This window comes from Thunnus thynnus, chromosome 4 (genome assembly GCF_963924715.1).
Source record: "Thunnus thynnus chromosome 4, fThuThy2.1, whole genome shotgun sequence".
NCBI classification, from domain to species: domain Eukaryota; kingdom Metazoa; phylum Chordata; class Actinopteri; order Scombriformes; family Scombridae; genus Thunnus; species Thunnus thynnus.
Window position 1 is genome coordinate 12259323 of NC_089520.1, and position 21510 is coordinate 12280832.

A 21510-nucleotide genomic window follows, 5' to 3' on the forward strand; every position below is an offset into this window, starting at 1 on the left:
TAGCAACTCAAATTAGCTCACCAGAGCTATAAAAACAACAACATTGAAATTCCCACAAAAATGGCAAATAGAAAGAATAACATCTATGCAGCTCTACAGGTTGTTACAAGTCAATTTACAGAAATAACAACTCTTTAAAAAATTAACATATTTTTTTTGATAGACGTTAAAAAGTTAACCGCTCCAAACTTCTGTTAGTGCAGCATCTATGTTAACTGATAAAGACATCAAAAGACAACAGCTAACATGAGTACAGAATAATAATGGGGTGCAGACAAAAGGGTAATTATTTCTGATTATCGAGCTGAATCCCTCCTGAAAAAGAGACTTTAATATCAATGTTAAACAAAATAAATTAAAAGAGAGAAAGAGAGAAAGGTGAACTATAATGCACAGAGCCATATTCTTAGCCAACAACATGGACTGGTTGTTGAATGCCTCTCTGCAGCTGGGTTGGCTTGGCTCCTTGCCTCATATCATTGAACCATTTCCAATATTGGCACCAGTTTTTCCTCAGAGCAACATGGTACCAAATCTTTTATGTATTCCCAGCATAATTTAATCTATGGGGTCATATTCACTTGTGTAATTCTGTACTTGTTGGACAGCGCTTTCTTTTGACAGTACACAGTGTTATCACCATGACAAAAGTGTCAAAACATGATGTCACAGAGTTAAATGCAGAGAGTGTAAAGCTGTGATTTGAGTGGTCACCCTCCACTAACCTGGCAATGGTATCCCATCATTTTCCCCTTAGCTCATTGTGGTCTTGCAAGAGTCTGGAAAGATAGTCTTAAGACATACAGGAAGGCCCTCTGTAATGCAAGAGCCGCCTATTATACATCATTTATAGAGGAAAATAAAAAACAATCCTTGGTTCCTTTTCAGCATTTTGGCCAGGCTGACAAAGGTCATAACTATTGATCCATGTATTCCTATAGGTCTCAGTAGTAACAACTTCATGAGCTTCTTTAATGATAAAATTCTAACTATTAAAGACAAAATTCATCACCTACTGCACTCAACAGGCACCGATTTATCCCCAAACACAGAAACCTTAGATACAGCTGTAAAACCTGACATATATTGTTTTTCTCTAATCGACTTTCCTGAACTAACCTTAAGAATTTCTTCATCTAAACCATCAACCTGTCTCTTAGACCCCATCCCAACTACGCTGCTTAATGAAGTCTTACCCATAGTTAGCACTTCTTTACTAGATATGATCAACCTGTCTTTAGTAACAGGCTATGTACCACAGTCCTTTAAAGTGGCTGTAATTAAACCTCTTCTTAAAAAGCCTACTCTTGATTCAGGGATTTTAGCCAATATAGACCTATATCTAATCTTCCCTTTCTCTCCAAGACCCTTGAGAAAGCAGTCACCAATCAGTTGTGTGACTTTCTACATAACAATAGTTTATTTGAGGATTTTCATTTGTCAGGATTTAGAGCACATCATAGCACGGAGACAGCACTGGTGAAAGTTACAAATGACCTCCTAATTGCATCAGACAAAGGACTTCTCTCTGAACTTGTCTTGTTAGGTCTTAGTGCTGCATTTGACACCATTGGCTATCACATCCTATTACAGAGACTGGAACATTTAATTGGCATTGAAGGAACTGCATTAAGCAGGTTTAAGTCCTATTTATCAGACTAACACGGAGTTGTGTGCTTGGAACCATACTATTTACTATATATATGCTTCCTCTAGGTAATATTATTAGGATTGCATTGCTATGCAGATGATACCCAATTATATTTATCAATGAAACCAGATGAAACCAATCAGTTAACTAAACTCCAAGCATGCCTTAAGGACATAAAGACCTGGATAACCTGAAATATTCTGCTACTAAACTCAGGTTAAACTGAAGTTATCATGCTTAGCCCTAAACACCTTAGAAACACATTATCTAATGATATAGCTACACTAGATGGCATTACCCTGGCTTTCAGCATCATCATAAGGAATCTGGGAGTTATCTTTGATCAGGATATGTCCTTTAACTCCAACATAAAACTAATTTCAAGCACTGCCCTTTTTCACCTATGTAACACTGCAAAAATCAGGCACATCCTGTCTCAAAAAGATACAGAAAAACTAGTCCACGCATTTGTTATTTCCAGGCTGGATTATTGCAATTCCTTATTATCAGGCTGCGGTAACAAGTCTCTAAAGACTCTCCAGCTGGTCCAGAATGCAGCTGCACGTGTACTGACAAAAACTAGAAAAAGAGATCATATTTTTCCCATTTTAGCCTCTTTGTACTGGCTCCCTGTAAAATCCAGAATAGAATTTTAAAATCCTTCTCCTAACTTACAAAGCCTTTAATGGTCAGGCACCATCATATCTTAAAGAGCTCATAGTGCCCTATTACCCCACTACAACACTGCGCTACCAGAATGCAGACTTACTTGTGGTTCCTAGAGTCCCAAAAGTAGAATGGGAGGCAGAGCCTTCAGCTATCAGGCTCCTCTCCTGTGGAACCATCTTCCATCTTCCTTTCGGTCCAGGAGGCAGACACCCTCTCTACGTTTAAGAGTAGGCTTAAAAGATTCCTTTCTGATAAAGCTTTTATTTAGGGCCGACCAAGCTTGCCTTGGACCAGCCCCTGGTTATACTGCTGTAGGCCTAGACTGCCGAGGGACTTCCCATGATGCACTGAGCGCCTCTCTCCTCCTCCCCCTCTCCATCTGTAAGCACTCATGAACCATTAATGCATATTACTAACTTGGCTTCTTCCCTGGAGTTTTTATGCTTTCTCGTCTCACAGGCTTCCATGGATCGTGGTTGCAGACCGCCTGCTGCTGTGGTCCTGTTTGACATCCACGCCTGCTATTATTATTATTAGTCATATTTCTATTATTATTATTGATGTTATTGTTATTATTTTTGTTACTGTGCTTCTCTGTGTCTCTCTCTCCCCCTCCCTCCTTCTTTCTCTCTCATCCCAACTGGTCAAGGTAGATGGCCGCCAACCTAGAACCCAGTTCTGCTCAAGGTTTCTTCCTGTTAAAGAGGAGTTTTTCCCTGCTGTTGACTCCAAGTGCTTGCTCATGGGGGAATGTTGGGTCTCTATAAATTAAAGAGTATGCTCCTGACGTGCTCTGTATGAAAAGTGTCATGAGTTCACTTTTGCTGTGTTTTGGCGCTACATAAATAAACTTGACTTGACATGCAACGCCATGGATGAATTAGCTTGAAATGGATGTCATTTCAAGTAGGCTGTACAGTAGAGAGTTGACAGGTTTCCCCTTCACTCATATCAAGATGGACTGAAATCCATCTTTGGTTTTAATTTCCAGTTTGGAAAAATCACTGCAGCTGTTCTGGAAATGTTGTTTTTCATCAATTATTAACCAGACTCAGTCTCAGAATAAATAGGCATGCATAATCTTATGTCTATAATGCCTCATTTAAATATTTGATGTCAAGGTTAGGTGATATTCAGGATATAGTGAGTCATATGATCATTTAAGACATGCTGGGCTATATCAAACCTCAAGTGGTTGTTTCCAGACTCTGAACTGGCTGTTCAATGCTAATATTTGACCACACACACTCATAATATATTCCTCTTGATCCACTTCGCTGCCACGTAATACCTCTACTGGTGGCATGTGCTTCTAGCCACTAAATCACTGAGTCACCACGCCTGTTGGACTCACATGATTGTTGTCACATTTTTGATCCCTAAAAACCTGAGGAATGGGAGAGGAGCAGACAGAAACACAGACAAACAGGATATTTCTCACCAGGAGCAGCTCGATGGCCCCCAGGATGTACATGGCTCCAGCGAAGGTGGTCCCCAGGTAGAAGCAGATCCCCACTGCTCCCCCAAACTCAGGGCCCAGCGAACGCGATATCATGTAGTAGGAGCCTCCAGCTACATACAAACACAACAATGTTAACATAAGTACTTGTATGTGATATGTTTGTCTGTTTGTATGTAGGTACTGTATGTCTATGCAAGTGTATGAATCAGTTTTATGATGTGAATTTCACACATTACTGTCCATTATGTAAGAGACACATAAACAAGTATTCAGAAGTCGAATTTAAGTTTGACACGAGTGTCACTATTTAACTACTGCAGAAAATCATTAAAAATGTCAGTTCATTAATTCATCTTTAACCCTATAAAATTTAAAAACAGATGACACATACCCACCTTGTTACCAGAGCACAAAATAATGTCTGAAAATTATTGAATGTGTGTGATTATCAGCCCAAAGTATTCAATTTATAAAAAAAAGCAAGCGAATTAGTGTAATTGTACTAATTTGCTTTTGTCATTCTGCTTTCTATTAGTTGTAATTTCAGTTTTGCTGTTTTTGTTCCTAATCTTTTTTATTAGTGTTTTTACACAGGGTTCATATTTGTGCAAATAAATTAACTGAACATAAATAAATAGACCTTAATCAGCACTTTGCAGCAGCATAAAGGCTGGTACCAGTTATAACAGAGACAGTTATAATTGGCATTCACTTCCACATTTCTCTACAGGCCTGTAATTTCCTCTGACCCCTGCTGTATGCACACCAACTAGTAAGACGCAGGCCATCATTACTATGTAAACTCACATTATATAATATAGCTAAACTGCATAATGTACACATTAATGTGTCTGCATACAGATACAAACATGTGCGATCATGTTTATATTTCAGGCATTTGGCTGGTGTTTTTATTTTGTTTAAATAATGTTGTGTGACGATGAGTTAAAGTGCACAAGATCCAAGACTAAAGCTTTTAATGTTTTGGGGGATATCAAGCTGCACTTGGTGCAATGTGCCAAAAGAAATCACTGAAAAGAGAAATTTAGAAGCGGACAGCCTCAAACAGTGATGACTGTGTGCTGCCAGCGTCTGCTCACCCACCTGGCACTACTCCATTGGTAGCGATGGCACTCATCGAGATGGCAGTCAGCATGGTCTACACAGAGAAGGAGCAGAAAAAAAGAAGATTAGATCATATTTACCAGAGTCTGTATACTGTATACTGTACTGTAAATAGGAAAAGTTGATTGAGTTTCTCACAATCCTCTAAAAAAGTATAATTTATTACTTTCTTTAATAAGCTGTTTAAATAATAATTGTGAATAGACTCCAACATACTGTATGACAAAGTAAAGACTAGGTTTTATTGGCTGATGTAATAATCACTATATCTGACAAATAAAAGGATAAAATTTATTCAAAAGGGGAAAAAACAAGACCAAGAGTCTACAAGCACGTTAGAGGCTCTGAGATGTTCAACTTCAGCACAGCAGTGTGTTGAGCTAAATGCTGAAAATGACCAAATCCAAACATGCTGATATTTAGCAGGTGTAATGTTTAAAAAGTTCACCTAACCATCTTAACACTAACTTATGCTGATTACTGAACACAAAGAACAGCTGAGTCTGATGGGAATGTTATTAGTTTTGCAGGTATTCATAGTCATAAAACAAATTATTGGACAAATTAAAACTTTGGCCTGATAATGGTGGTACATAAAAATTCACTGAAGTCATTACAATTCATCCTCAGTGGGACATGAATGTCTGCACAAAATTTCATGGCCATCCATTCAATAGTTGCCGAGACTTTTCATGAAACTCTCCATATTTTCATTTCCCCCAATGATGCACATTATTGCACAGCATATAACATCAGAACATCCTGTGATGGAGTTTAAGAAGGGGCAACAGTTTACAGCAAGCTGACTGGCTGTTGATTAGACAAATAATAATGCCACTGGGCCTGTCATCAGCTGTCAGAGCACATTCAGACAATGACAACTCTAAGGCAACTCTAGTATCGAGCAGGAGAAAAAACACTGGAAGAAATGTAAGGACATGCTAGACTGGAGATCACTTGTTGCCTGCAACACAAAGAGCCAGCTCTCGCTGCCCTGGAGAGGAAGAGAGGGAGAGTTACAGGCAGCGAGCGGAAGAATGGACCAGAAAAATAAAAAATGACAAAGAAGAAACAGAGAAGTTGAGTGAGAAAAATTGAGAGATAGTATGTGTGACAGTACAAAGATGGCATTAAGATTTCATCAGTCTTTCAAATGCTATTGTTGAATTTCTGAGTGTCTTTTTACATTGTTTGCACATGAAAGAGAGCGACAGAGAAAGAAAGAGAGGCATCAGGAGGAGATGTGAGAGCAGGCTGCTAAAAATCACTGCCCTCTCTTAAAACAGCTTTCACTTTTTCTCTCTCTTTCTTTAAATACTGTCTCACTTATTTTATTTTCATTCTGCCATTACTTTCTATTGCTTCTATTGTTTTAGTGATTGTTTCAATATTCAAAGTACAACTTTTTATAATCCACAGTACTCTCATAGAGTGGTAAATGATTCAGCTTCTGTCCAGTTTGAGAAACTTGTCAGATTTGCAAAATTGTTGGTGTATACAATGCATTCTGGGTAAAATCCTGTGTAATACATGTTTCACATTTCTAGCAGCAGGAGATGTATTTTGGAAGGAACAGTACACAGTTTCATTTTAGTTTCAGTGGCAGCTTCTGTACTCTCTTCTGTCTTCAGTGTGCATCTTGGTGCACATACAACACAGTTGGCCTTTTAAGTCCTTACTGGAAGCAGTTGTGAAAGCAAATTTAATGACAGTGGTAACCAGTCAGAAAAAGATGAGATACCATAAACAGTTAGACCAAATATATTGCTAAAATAAATTAGAACAACTAATTCACCAATTTTGTTTCCAGTGAAGTCAACTATTTAAAATTTACTGTTATATTTGTTGTTAGTGTTATGTTTTTGAAACGCTAATTTACAACTGTAAAGATATGTTAGTACAAAGGTGGGTCACAGTTCTTTAATAATTGAATTAAAGGATCGTTATCAGAAATGTTAGATATTTAAAAACATGCATTGGCTTAAATATCCATATCAGATTTTTTTGAAAATCTTTAATGCTTTCATTTTTGACATCCTCGAAGTGCAAAGTGCTTTCTTCTATACCAATAAACGTAAAAACTATTACTATTAATTATAGCAATGATTAATAATAATTTTTCATTGATACTGTACAATATTTGGCTACTATTCAGTGGTCATTGCTTTGGTGTTCATGCACTGTGTTTCCTGAAGTTGAAATTACAATATTTTCATTTTCTACATTACTAACATTATTTTTATTTAGTCATCTTAGACCAGTGAGACAAAAAAAGAGAGTGAGAATTATAATGAAAGAAAGTCTGCTGACTCCCAGCAGCAGTACAACATGTCGGGTATGTTCGACTATCAGTTCGTCTGTCTCTGTAAAGACTGTAATGTGGTTAGTGTCACCTGAGGGCCTGGTGGACTGGCGATCAGGAGTGAGGAGTGAGTGGGACTGGGCTCTCTTCCTCTCTCTAATCTGGTCATAATGAGGCCACAAGCTCTTCTCCCACCACAGCAGATAAGACAGTAATTGTTTAAGTGTTTTATCTGATGTGGGCAGCAGCCACACAGAGGTAGCCAGTTGCATACTGAATCACTGAATCACCACGCGACTGTACAGGGCAGCTGCCAATAGAGTCATGATTTACAATTACTAGTGCAATCAAATAGGACTGATGTGCTGTGCATTAGAAGTGACTCTGAGTTACCTATAGTTCAGTATTGCAAAGGTAAAAAGGCTACATGAATAGAGAGGAGCCATACATTGTTTTCCCAAAGCCTTGATGTTATCATCAAAACTCCTCCTGTGAACAGTGACTGTCCAATCATAGCTTAGCAACTGCATGACCTGTCAAGCTTTGGATTTCCCCTCATGTTGAAGTGTTGTGCGTAGCAAGTTGTGATGCACCATACCTAAATAGTTTGGATGGTGGTGTCCTTTTTGCCTTTCCAAAAATCAACAACAACCTACAAAACCTAACCTACCTGTGAAAGCTAGCATGTCTGGCTAACTTGCTTACTACCTAGCATATCGTTAGCTAGCTACAGCATTAATCTAATATTAATCTAATAATCCATAGAGGTTCAAATCAAATTAGGTATGTTAAAACAAAATACTACATTTTTCCGAATCATATTTTACTGCGTGTAATACGAGGACTAATTAGCTGTACCCTGCAGTATAAAAACAATGCTGCTTCTTTATTGTCTTCCTCTGTATGAAATCAAGGACCCATTGTTTCAAAATCACAAGTGTTAAATCTGCCACTGTTATCATTTTAAACTGAATTATGCTCCGTTCAAGAATGGGAAGCTTGACAGGCGTTGCAAAAGTTAAATAGGTCAATTTATCTCAAAGATTTTAGATGGATTTGAATGGGTTGATCATCATTGAAGGTTTTACCAAAAGTGTCAATGTTAACATTTCTGTCTGGACCATGACCAGCTCCAGGCAGGCTACAGTAACAACTGTGACCTCTCAGAACTCACCATTTTGTTTCTTGTGCGATTGGTACTTCATCTGGTTGAAGTATGTGCTGTCATTTTGTTTTGACTGTAGTGCCACGAGTGACACAGCACTAGAAGATGAGATTTTCTTTTTTTTGTCAAATCCCATTTGGTCCCTTACACCTTTTACTTTTAGCAGTGTCCTACTTTTATTTCACCTGACCCTCTGGGCGTCATTGTGGACAGGGACATTAATAAGCGCCATCAATCAGCTGCTGTTTCAAACTCAGTGGATAGCTCTCTCCGCCCTGCAAGGTTTTGCATTGATCCCAGAATGTCACACTTTGATTTGCTACAAATAATGTAAATGTATTAATGTAAATAAAAATTAATCACTGGATGTACCCTCAAAAGCAGATTAGTTTAATTCAATATCTAAAATTTCAACATTTTTGGGGGGATTTTTCTGTCTTTTATTTACTACTTCTTCTTTTTAATTCTGGCACTGAAGGCAGAAGTGTTCTGCTGTAGTAGGCAGGATATGCAGCATCTTTTTTCCCACTGACCCAGAGCCTGTGGCCTGTTTTATCGTCCCACTTTCAGGCAAAGCAGGTAACCTAAAATTGTGTTGGTTTGAGAGTTTGTGTGATAGAGCATACGCGGTGCTCTGGTTTGCTAACACCTTCTTTCTCCGTGAAGCCTGAAGTGACTGAGTGTACCTCTAAACTCACATGTACCCACACGCCCTCTGGCCTCCGAGCATGCCAGTTGAAGACCTCAGATTATGACTCCTCGCCATCTGTCTCATACATATGAGGCAAAACAGCAGAAAGCTTACATATCGGACAAATGGGACGCTTTCTGTCTAAGGCAGCCTGAACGCTAGCGAAACTTGAATAATTGCTAAGCCATCATGCTTCGGGCTGAGCTTGAGGAATGTATTTGGAAGAAAACTAATTTTCATTTTCAAGAAAAGTCTGCTACTGTAGTTAATACACCCCTGACGCTGACTGCGAAGGACACTTTAGGTCTGTTTGTTCCCAAAGCTACACTCAAACTCTGATTTGGCCTTTAGTCGACCTCGGAGTTGAGCGGAAATTGGTTTTGACAGGAATGGAGTTTTCATGCTGCCCTGAGAGCATTCTTCATTAGCATGCTTCATTACACAAATGCAGAATAGTTTTGTCAAGTACAACTTCATCAATTCACATACAATTGTACAGCAGAAGTCTATTTTCAGTGTGCTGTTTATCACTTGAAATCTCTGTGGATGCTACACTGAAAGCAAAAAATGTCAGGTGAAAGAGACAGAGGTGTTTTTGACTTTCAGACCGACATCGGGGGATAGAGACCGAGCACGAGAGGACAAGATGCAGCCGCGTGAAGGGATAAGGTGGCAAAGCAGGACAAAAACTGGATGGTAAGTGGTAAGAGAGGCAGTGGGGGGAGAAAGGCAGGGAAATCAAAGTAGTAGAGAGAGGAAATAATGAGACAGTAAAATGAAAAAAGGGGTCGGAGAAATTGAGGAAGCGAAAGAGACGAGAGTAAAAAAATGAAAGAGATGAAGGGAGAAAAGCATCCTTAGCATTTAAATGAGTCATGACAGAGGGCAGACCATCCTTCCCCTCGCAGCATTTGGATTCAAGACCTGGAAGTAATGAGGAAGACCAAACAACAGATGACTTTCCATCTAGAATATTAAACCTCATTTTATCTTGGTGACAAGCCTGCATTCATTATCTGAGCTAAAAATACACACACACACACGCCGCATGCGTGGAGAACGCCGTCTGCAGTGATATACTGACTCTTAAAATGGTTGGTTGTGTGTATAATTTCATGGTTAATGTTATAACGTGTCAGAGCTTTTCCACATGGAGGCACATTCTTCATATAATAATGATTCCCAGAATGTACGAGTGTACGGTGGCTCGTTAACGTTCGGCCAAAATGTTCTGTGACGGACCAATAATGGTGTAAGTGTTCGATAGGGACAGATATGCGCGGATGTGATTGAGCATCTAATGAAAAGTGCTCCGTCAGTGATATCCCATCAAGCACTCGTGTGAATAAAACATGGAGTCACGCTGTATATTATAAAGCACTACGGCATGCGTGATTCCTTCGCTCTTCAAGTCCTGTGGATTTCACTAAAGGTGGGGATTGCTGTGCGTGTGTACATGCATACACGTATGTATACACACACACACACACACACACACGTACACACTCCTGCAGTGTGTTGCTGGCAAACCCCCTGGAGGGCTGGGTGGTTATGTGTTATGTAAGGAGCTCAGGAGGAGAGAGAGGTGGGGGTTTCTCACACACCGTTCACGCTCAGGCTTATAGCCCCGGGGCTCTGCAGTGAGCTCGGTGTGACTGATAAGAAATATGTGTGTGTGTGTGTGCGTGTGCGTGTGTATGGGAGTGTCTGTGTGTGTGAGAGAGAGAGAAGGATGGAGGGAAAAAATGTATGTTGAAGACTTTAGACATTCCCCAGTGTATGCATGTGAGGAAATTTTAGTGTCTGTGTGTACGCATAAGAAATGCAGTAAAGGAAATGTTTGCATGGCTTCCTGTCAAACTCAGTCTGAACCAGCTTTGATCTTTGAGGCTTTTTTCCTCTTTTTTTTTTTTTTTTTTTTTTTTACAATGCACAATTTTAGACACCATTTTTAGCATAAAACTGAGCACCATAGTTGTTGTTTTTTCGGACGCTTCAACAGAATATTTTCACACCAACAATTAAACTGGGACACATTTTAAGTAATCCAACTGGGCAAGATACTAATGGGAATTAATTATTTTTTAAATGAGATACCTTCCCACCGAAAGCACATTTAAAACTGTACTGCAGAGATAAAACATTGCCATGTTATATCAGTTTCAAAATGTGTACAACAGTCAATTTAAAAATAGTAATAAAAACATACATGCTTTCCCTCACTATGCTGCATCAAAGCCTTCTCTACGCTGTCACAGAGAAACATGATTGGGAAGCATATTGCCTGTGTGTGTGTCTGTGCAGGCAAGTTTGCTATGGTTGGGATTTGAGGGGGTTGTTCTATAAATACACTCTGTGCTAGAGGAGAATCTAGGCTGCACAAACACACAGACATGCCAACATACAGTCCTGCCACAACGCACACTGCAAACCAGAGAAGACGCAAAAGATATACAAACCCTGACAGCAGACAGACAACACAGTTTAAATTAAACTGCCCTGTACAATAACATAACCAAGGCTTCACTGTTCTAACTATAAAGGAAAGACTCTCCGTCTGTCTGTTTGTATGTATGTCCTTCGTACATCTCGAGAACCGTTCATCTGATCGACTTCACACTTGGTGGGTGTATTGCTTAGGACCCAAGAAAGTGCAGTGTCAAATTTGGTGCAAGTTGGACACATGATATGTTTAATATTAATAAACCGTGAATAAACAAGTGAACAGCAAGCTGCTCAGCTCGGGTGTCTGAAGTGGTGATCGTCCTCTGCTGCTGGAGGGGAACATTTCTCTGAATCTGGAAATTAATTTTTAGTGTGAGTGGATATTCTCACTCAGGATAAAACTTGATGATTTGGAAATTGCATAGGGCCCAACTGGAAATAGCTAAATGACGTGCGTAATAATTAAATAACAAAAAAACTACTGAAAATATTGAGCGTGAGTGTTCATTAAACTCTCAAGTCCCTGCATGAGTTGTTTTCACCAAAAAATAAGTATGTTTCTGATTTTTTGTACTTCATAATAATAAAATCATAAGCATGAGCACAGCCGGCAATCAAAGCTGTACAGCGAGTCAGAGAAAAGTTTTTTCACATGGCGACCTCTACAAAGAGAAAAGTAGACAAAGTAAGCAAAAACAAACAAAAGCAAAGCAAACAGAGCAAAAACAGAGCTTTTAATCAAGAATGGACAGACTCTTAGGCTCCTTCCTACGGGCAGCTCAAAACCAGTATGTCTCATATAAGCACAAATATTTTGAGTAAATATACCCATTCAAATGATCCAAACTGAAGCCACAGAAGAGAGATGATCCAAGAGCCCAATATGATCAAGCCACTTTATTTTAGCTCTCTGTTATGTGTTTTATTTTTAAATGCAGCCCTCTTTATACTTGAAATGAGAAAAGATTCACTATTACAGTTTCTTTCATGTTGTTGGTGTATATACTCATACACACCTCACATCAACTGTATTCATTTTTCTACACTGCACTGCACTAGTACATTGAAAAGCTAAAGTGAAATTGAATGTGTGAAGAATGTTTCCTGATGCTCGAGAGAAAGCTCTTGTTATTAATATGGGATGTGTTCAACAGACATTTCAGGTAAAATAAGTCCTGCTCCTTTCTACAGAATAGATAGGATGTTACGCATTCAGTGAAGAGGCACAACATACTGTATGTTCCCTGACAATCAAATGCATCAAACAAGTCAAACACGATCAGTTTGTAACAGCCACTCAGATTACTGACAGCAGTGCTGTCGACCCTGTGGGACAGTGTCTGTTGTAATTCCAGTCTCAAGGCCACGACAGGGTGTCAGTCCAACACCAAGTCACTCTGACACATGACTATGGCTTTGCAACACTGACATTAGTGGGTACCAGGGAACATCACAGTGTATCAATTTTGTCCTTTTTACAAGTTGAATGCATAGTTTCTATAAGACACAACTGGAGTGATAATAAAGTGGCAGCTCCCTTCTTTCTGCATACCTCAAAGAGAACCTTGTTTGATCGAAAATCTTTGAAGATATCCATCATAGCTACTGTCATGTGACTGCAGTTACAGTTTTATTGGGTTTGACGCATCTCAATACTACCACTTGAGTGAGTAAATCTAAATATGATAACCCAAAGACAATAAAACTCTAAAACTTCTAAAAGTTCTGTATAAAAGGTACGGACACGGAGTGGGGGACAATAAGACGACTACGGAGGTAGTCACAGAGCCAGATTGACGTCTGTAAGAGGGACAGCCAGCATGGTGGGACAGGGAGCTGACGCTGTTGTGTTACATGTCATGCCTCTGAATCTGGAAGGTTGGCATGCTATGTAAAAGCACGCACGGGGGTGGCTTTGTTTGGTTCAAAAAAGCAAAGGCGGCTTAATGACAGATCTTCTTTACAGCTATAATGCGGAGCCTCTGTATAAAAGGGCGTAGGTTGAATAGTCTAGATTTGAGTATGGGTGATGCTAACATGATTGTAAGTGATTGTTTTTAATGTGATGTACTGTATGTGATATACTATATATGTGTTACATATATGTAATAAACTTAACTGAACTGAATTAGCAACACAAGGTCATAGAATGTGTGTAAAGGTCAATATAAAATCTTACTAATTTAACAAATAAAAAATACATGACATATCATAGGCTTTCAATACTGCTAACAACCAAAAATATGTGTGCCTTGTTTAAGAACAGCTTTGTACTTTCTGAGGTGACTAGCGTCATTTTGAGGCTGCATTCAGACAACTTTATGACTCCTTGCAATGTCTTTAATCTCCACTGTTCTCAATGGAGGTAATAATGGTGGTTACAACATCTGGTATCTTTTAGTTCAGCACAACTCATAACCAGAAGACTATCTGCTGCCATGGATACTATAATATGATGCTTTCCACTTTAAGGTCACTCTTTAATGCATTTTTAAAATGTGTGAACTTCAGGTCAACCCCAATGTGCTTCAACAGAAGGGCTAAAATAAAAGTAGGTAATAGACTCACTGTGGCACAGCACATGAAGACGATGACGAAAGTCCCGATGACACCTCCGATGCCAACCAACCAGGTCATCCTGAGGAAGAGGATGACTCCAAAGATGTTCTGGATGCACGGCAGATAGACGCCCATCAGAGTGCCAAGCTGGGGGGCCTGGATGAAGATGAGGGCAGAAGTTATTGTAATAATTCAAACTCTTTTCATATATAATAATTTAACAGTACGGTTAATAAAGATATTAAATAAATCACATGCTGTGCTCCTTAAATATATGCAAAATGACTGATTAGTGATCATGGTTGTTGTGTTTTAGGCTATTGTAAAATTTGTCAGTTGGTCAGTGCAGTGACACAGTTCTTTTCTGCGATTTTTATGATTTTGTTGATGAAGTTCAAAGTCCCTGTCACCTCAAAAATGCCTTTTTATTCTTGTTCCTTCCATTGAACGTTTGAGCTTCACTGTGCAGAATGACGTATGTGCAGAGTTTGACACCAGAAGGCTGTTTTCACGTTCATCTGCTGAAAAGTTTAAGGTTTGTTCCTATTAGCATGATTTGTAACATCACAACTAGTTTGGAGCTAATTATGGTCCAGTATGCAACTCACACAAGCGCGATGTTCAAGCCTTCAGTACACATGCGCTGACAACTGACTCCCAGTGAAGTCGGAGACATCTTGTTAGCAGCAGTTAAACTTTTGAAACAAAAAATATTTGCATATTTCTGGATTTTTTAATGAGGGAAAAGGAGCAGATGTCAATTGAGGCATTTTTAACTGAACTTTTTTAGTGAAAAACCCATATCAGAAACAAATTATTATTCCAAGCAGAGTGTTATTATATTTATTAAAACACGTCTGGAGGCGAGCTTTGAATTTATGTTTATTTGTATAATATTGAATTTCCGCTATTTTCAGCAGATGCCACTTGCTTATTTGCCATAACACCGACATACCAGATGTGCAACAGTCAGTAAATGATGCAATGACTCAAATAAATGACAGTCAAAACACCAGCGCTATGTTCAGATGTGCTCTAGTTTCTGCAGTGCCTTGTCTTGTTTCTCCGAGTGTAATATCCAAAACAAACAACATGAGCAAAACACACTACAGATGGTCATACTGCCAGTAAGACAAAACAGACATTTACTTGTTGAACTTCACAAATTATTACCTTCAAAGGCCCCATTTGTAGTTGTAATATGTCGCTCCGGGTTAAAATAGCTGCTGTTGCCACATTACTGACTTTATTTATTTTTATTTATTGTAAACATATGTTTTCCATTATGTTATTATTTCTTTCTCTTTCTTTGTTTTACTCTCCCTTACTGTTGCAGTTTAACATGTATCTCAAACTGTAATATTTTCCAATTATTTAACTGTAAAAGACGTACTGTATTTTGCACTTTACAGTTAATGGGAGCTTGATTAAAAGGCTTAAAGTTGTTCCATCTACATCATCTGCCAAATTATACCTTTTAATTGCATTTATTTAATTTAAAGGTTTCCCACATTGCTTTCTGTAAAACCTTTGTCGTTGTTTGTGTTGATTTTCAGACCAATAATTACTCTGAGTCCAGGAAACAAAGAAAACTTTGAGATCAGGAGGCCAGTCTGTTCATTGGATGGATTATCGTTTTATTTCTTTGTAGGCTCCTTGTTTTTGCAGTGGATTTGTTCTTGTTGGTTTTGGCGCAGTGCTCTCCCTGGTGTGGATCACTGGACAAAGACAGAGCTGCTTTGTATGTCCTCATATAAAACAATAATCAGTTTCAAGGCCATTCCACTGAAAGCAATTACTGACACTTGGAGATTGAAGATGTATTTTGTCACACTTCAGATTGATTAATAGCAGGTTTCTCTTTTTGAAGGTTTTTGGGATGTTCTTGATGTGTGTGTGTGTGTGTGTGTGTGTGTGTGTGTGTGTGTGTGTGTGTGTGTGTGTGTGTCACTTGCGCATTTATTTGTTTGTGTACAGTATGTGAATGTGTCCTGTGTGTGAATGTGTCCTGTGTGTGTGTGTGTGTGTCTGCACCAATGTGATGGCATGTATTAAATCTGAAGGACACATCAGCTGACCCCGTACATAATAGAGAAATATTCATTCCCTGCTCAAGGACAGCTTGGCCAATGAAGGGTAATTATGCCGATATCCAGCCATGACCCATTTTACCAAGTGAGAGCACAGACCTTAACTGTCACATCATTACATCACAGATAACACATGGACAAACCTTCTCTGCTGCATCTTTTTGCTTTAGTGCAGACAAACAGGATGAATAGAGGGATGATTAGCTGCGGTTTATGTCAGTGAAGACATTATTACACATGAGTTTGTCCCAAAAGAGGTGAATACTTCACAGATTGAACACAAAATGTAGCTGTAGTGATAATAATTCTTCTCACACAAGCAATTTATGCAAAATAGGGATTACCAGCTCCATCAGACTGCACGCTCATAAGAGCGAATCAGTGTTATTTATTGTTGTTTGTTAGGTTATTTTAAATACTAATCTATTTTTTAGAATGGGATCTTTTACGCTGTTGAGCTAATGAAGCACGCATTTTGAGATATTTTGAGTTGTGTCTAAAAATGGATACAAAACAAATCCAACAGGCAACACACTTTCAAATTACAGATAAATATGTTGGATATAGAACCCTCACACTCTGTCTGTCAAATCAAAAGACATTTCACCGAACAAAACCGCACAATATTATTGATGCAAAACATCCAAAAACAGCTCCAGTCAACACCATCCTGATGCAGAGCTGGAGTTCAGGCAGTTTAAAAACATTTTGGGAAATATGCTTCCTTGTTGGGACTTAGATGAAGATTGATATCTTAGAATAAAAACTGGAAACAGATTAAACAATATAATGTGTTGATTGGTTGATTGGCCTTTAGATGTGCTGGTAGGCAGAACTGGGCTACCTGTTTCTTATAAGTGCATTGATAGCAGCAGCAGCAGCAGCAGTTTACAATTGCAAATGTAGATGTGCTGAATGTGCCATCTAAGCACTTGTGCCACCTGCTGGCATTGAGCATTAAAATTCGTTTTTTTTCTCAATGTCAAAGTCAAAGTCAAAGTGAACTTTATTGTCATTCAAGACCATACAACGAGGAGTGCACAGCAGAGTAAAACTGTGTTTCTACTATAGGTCAGTGTGCAAAACAACTGACATAAATAAGATGTTTTTGGACAGTACACACATGCACAGTGTCTTTTTTTGTTATGGCTAAATCTTAAAAGGCCAAATCTACTCCTCCCTCACTGAAAAATTCCAGGTCTATCTATGATTATGCAAATATTTCTCATTTCAAAATTTAAACTCCATAAGACACAAGGTGTTTCCTGCTTCAATGAAAGTCCATTCTCAGTGTATTTGCACTGGAGGTTTCAAGTTTCCACATCACAGTTGTATGAGTAGCATAACTGACTGTGATCGGCATCCAAAGCAGTTGTGATGTCACAACTTCATGCTAATATGTGCTCATCTGAAACTCAGATTTAAGGTGAGAACAGAGAGTCTTCGTCTTCTTCTTCTCAACTTTCTAGTTTCTGCACAGTAAAGCTCAAACATCCAACTGAAGGAACTATTTTGAGTGGAAGGAGACTTAAAGGTAATTTAGAAACAGTGTCACCGTTACATTACAGTTTCTCCACCAGAGAGCACTGACAAGATATCCAAAAAATATCACCAAAATATCCTGCTCATGGTCAAAGTCTCTTTATTAACCAAATTTAAGAGGCCCTTATTAAAATATTTGTTTATATTATGTGTCAAAAAAGTGATTATATATCAAATATCAATATCCAACTTTAAACTCTCAAATATCGATATCAGCATCTTCCTCAAAAATCCAGTATCTCCAGGCTGTTTTATCTTTGGTTCCAAAATGCATCATGAAATAATGACTTGCTATGGTTATCAGTGCCGGACAGTAATATATTTCTTCGACAGTGGTTATTAAATCTGCTGTAACAGGATGGACGTGATACAAGATGGAGGATTTTAAAAGGAAGCCCTGCACTGGGAAGTGACAGCAGATGCTGAATTTATAAACCAGACTTTTAATCAAATCATCCTGACAAGTGGCTGACATCAAATGAATAATATTGTGTCTAATGCAACAGTATGTGATTTGTTTGGAGAGGCTCGCTTTCCGGCATTAATGATGTACCGTTTGTAGAGAGGAGAAGAGAGAGTGAAAGCAGGAGAGAGAGAGAGAGAGAGGGAGAAAGACAGAGAGAGCAAGTCCAAACAGGTCTCACAAATATAATTATCTTCTAATTTCCTTTAGATAAACAACAGAGCAAGAGCTCACACTCTGAACTGTAATTAGCAAGCTTATCACTTTGGAAACCTCTGATCCAGCTGTGTACAGCAGCAAATGGCTTATTAACATGGTCAATAATATCATATCATATCATATCATATCATATCATATCATGTCATGTCATGTCATGTCATGTCATGTCATATCATATCATATCATATCATATCATGTTATATAATATTGTAGTTTCATATCATATTACATCATGTCATGTGTTAATGTGTTATGTGCACATATACTACATCATATAATGTGTCACACCATTATGTGACATTACATAACACAACATAGCATGACATGTATGACATATATCATTGCGCACCATCTGCGATTAAAAAAGAATGGATCAGGCACCTTAAATAATTTAAAAATTAAAAAATAAAATATAGTATATATCAGACTGCTGGTTTGACTCAGCAGACATCATATTAACCTCACTGTAAAATCCAGACAAGATCTGTGCTGTGGAGAAAGCTGCTGTTAAGATGTTGTTACCGACTCCAGAAATACATCAGTTCCAGACCATTCTTCTCAGACCAGTGTTGAAGGGTAAGTACTGTACTTTGGTACTTATATTGACAAGAAACTGAGCTTTCATGTCTATATCAATAAAATAGGGAAAAAACGTTAACAAAGACTATATTTTCTGCTGAGGTTAAATGTTTCTGTTGTCGACTGGAGGTTGATGGTGTTATTTTATAAATCCATCATAGAATCAGCCCTGACCTTCTCTGTCATACGAGGAGGGACCCAAAAATTCCCAGAAGCCATTGATAACACAGGAGTGGGGTGTAGTTTTCGGATTTGCTGATAGGTGGTGTATGCCTACAGCTTGGTGGGAGAAGTACTAGGACAAGTGTAGCACATCTCAAGGAGTGTACTTCCAAGGGGATTAGAAATGTAAAATTGAAAGATCTATAATGACTCAATATTTTTTTTAACAATTCCAGGAATTTTGGTATGTTGGTATGGGATGTAAATTTGCAAAACTCAAATCAAGTCAAGCCAGGTCAAGTGAATTTTATTTATACATCCCAAAATCATAAAATAAATACAGTCAGTACAACACATGGCACCTTTGATCCTTAGCGGATAAGGAGTAAGAAATAAGGAATGTTTTCAGTTTTCTTATTGAGTGTTTATGTTTTATGTTTTTATGCAGCCTTGATGCAAAAAGAATATCTACTTGTGGAAAAATAAAGATCTTTTCTGAGCTGAACTGTGTTGGTAATCTATGTTTATTAATGTTCTATTGAGTGACAACATTATAGTCCTTTTGTCACAGTGCATTTGTCAGAATTATATATATGTGTGTTTGTGTGCACTTTGTCCTCGACGAAACTGAAGTGTAAACTACAACCTCATCTCTTCTGTAACTCAATCTTCACAGCAGGGAGTCTGGCCTCCACAGGTTGCTCAAGGGAGCAGAGGAAAACAAACTTCGTCCATCTCTGTCACCTTCCCCACTGTATGATAATGATTTGCACAGTTTGCCTGTTGTCTAAGCTATGCAAATCAGATTGTGATCTAACTGTGACTGTGCCCTTCAGTGTCTGGAGGAGAGGATTTTTCATCATCTGCTTGTCAAGGGTCTTAATAAAGTTTTTTTTATGAATACTGTAACCCTGAATAGGCTCCTATAAAACTACATATGCATTATCCAAGTATTGTAAACATCTTTTCACTTTGTGCACCTATTTCCTCTATCAATCTGCAGTTAGTCTGAAAATCAAAGATGTAAAATTCATATTAATAGAAACCAAAGAGCTCACTGTCTGTGTTTGTTTGCTCAAGAATCCACAAAGAGCTGTATATGCTAAAAAAAAAAAAAGTCTGACTATTTAAATTTTTGAGGAAGAAGTGTGAAGTATGGGCAGCAAGTATATGAGAGAGGGGGAGAAAGGTTTTAAAGGTGCAATGTGGCGTTTTATAATAAACAAAAACATGTCTCTCCTCATAAAACATCTGCAAAACAAAATAAAAAAAATGTGTATTGTGCATTGTTTGTATTAATTTTGTCAACAGGGTGACACATGTAAAAACTCCATAGTGTACCTTTAACCCATGTTTATAGTAAATTATAAAACATACATACTGTACAGTGTATATTTATATATAAGGGCCATTATTTACTTGAATCAGTAACAAACTGTTCAGATGAAAAACAGAACATTGAAAGAAGAAAACTGACCAAACACATTTGTCCTCTTTTATGACCCTCCCACCCAGAAGTAATACTGTAATTAGGAAGTTTGAGTTTCCATTGGCAGGTCCTTCAGGGACTTGGTGTGTAATATACATTAGCAGTCAGGTGTTGCAGGCACAAAGGTACCCCTGTCATCAGCACTTTGTTGTTAGACCCAAAACTGCTGCCACTGCACAAAGTGGAGCAGGAAGCTGGAGCTGAGGTCAGTTTGCAATAACAGGTAAGATATTAGAGGAAAACCTGTCAGCATTTACATACTGTAGTGTACAATGGCAGACCTAACACCTTCAGGAGGATGAAGGTGTTTGTGAGTCCTTTCAAGGTGGGTGATTCTAATTAAAAAAGGATTTCTAAAACTTTTGAAACTTTGACTTTTGTTTGTGGCTTTTGAAGCCAGAAAGGTGAACACATATATTTTAGTCTCTTTTATTAGGCCAAAGCCACTTCAAACAGATCAAAACAGGAAGAGAATTAGTTGTAACCATGATACCAACTTCCTTGACTGTTTTATCAAAAATAGATAAGGAAAAAGTATAGCTTTGTAGTAAATAGTATATTGAGGTCAGAATCCCAATAAGATAACATCTTGCCAGAATAGTTTGTCAGAAACAGCACTGTATGGCTTTTACATATATCTGTAGATTTTAGAGGAGAACAGGTTGAAAAGCATAGAGCGGCAGCAAATAATGATTACAGATTACACTAATCTGCCCTAAAAGGTGCATGAAAGCGAGGCAGTATTAAAAAAGGTGTTTATGCCCCTCAACACTCCACAGCAGAGTAACATAACCAAAGTAGGCAATAACCTTCTCTAGGCTGCAAATTAATTTTCCCCGCCTGCTCCTCTGCACAATGGAGAACCATAATCAAGCAGGCCTTGCATGTTGGCCCGCT

General features: G+C 38.3%; 1 protein-coding gene across 4 annotated transcripts in view; it reads right to left on the reverse strand.

Moving 5' to 3' along the window:
- The window catches only part of slc12a5a (solute carrier family 12 member 5a), a 180387-nt gene that overhangs the window by 22659 nt on the left and 136218 nt on the right, over nt 1–21510 (reverse strand). For all 4 annotated transcript variants that reach the window (XM_067586748.1, XM_067586747.1, XM_067586746.1 and 1 more), the window contains exons 4-6: nt 14079–14225; nt 4887–4941; nt 3762–3892 (exon numbers count right to left, since the gene is read on the reverse strand). In XM_067586748.1, the coding sequence (XP_067442849.1) occupies nt 3762–3892; nt 4887–4941; nt 14079–14225 (333 nt within the window). The remainder of the gene's footprint in view (nt 1–3761; nt 3893–4886; nt 4942–14078; nt 14226–21510) is intronic.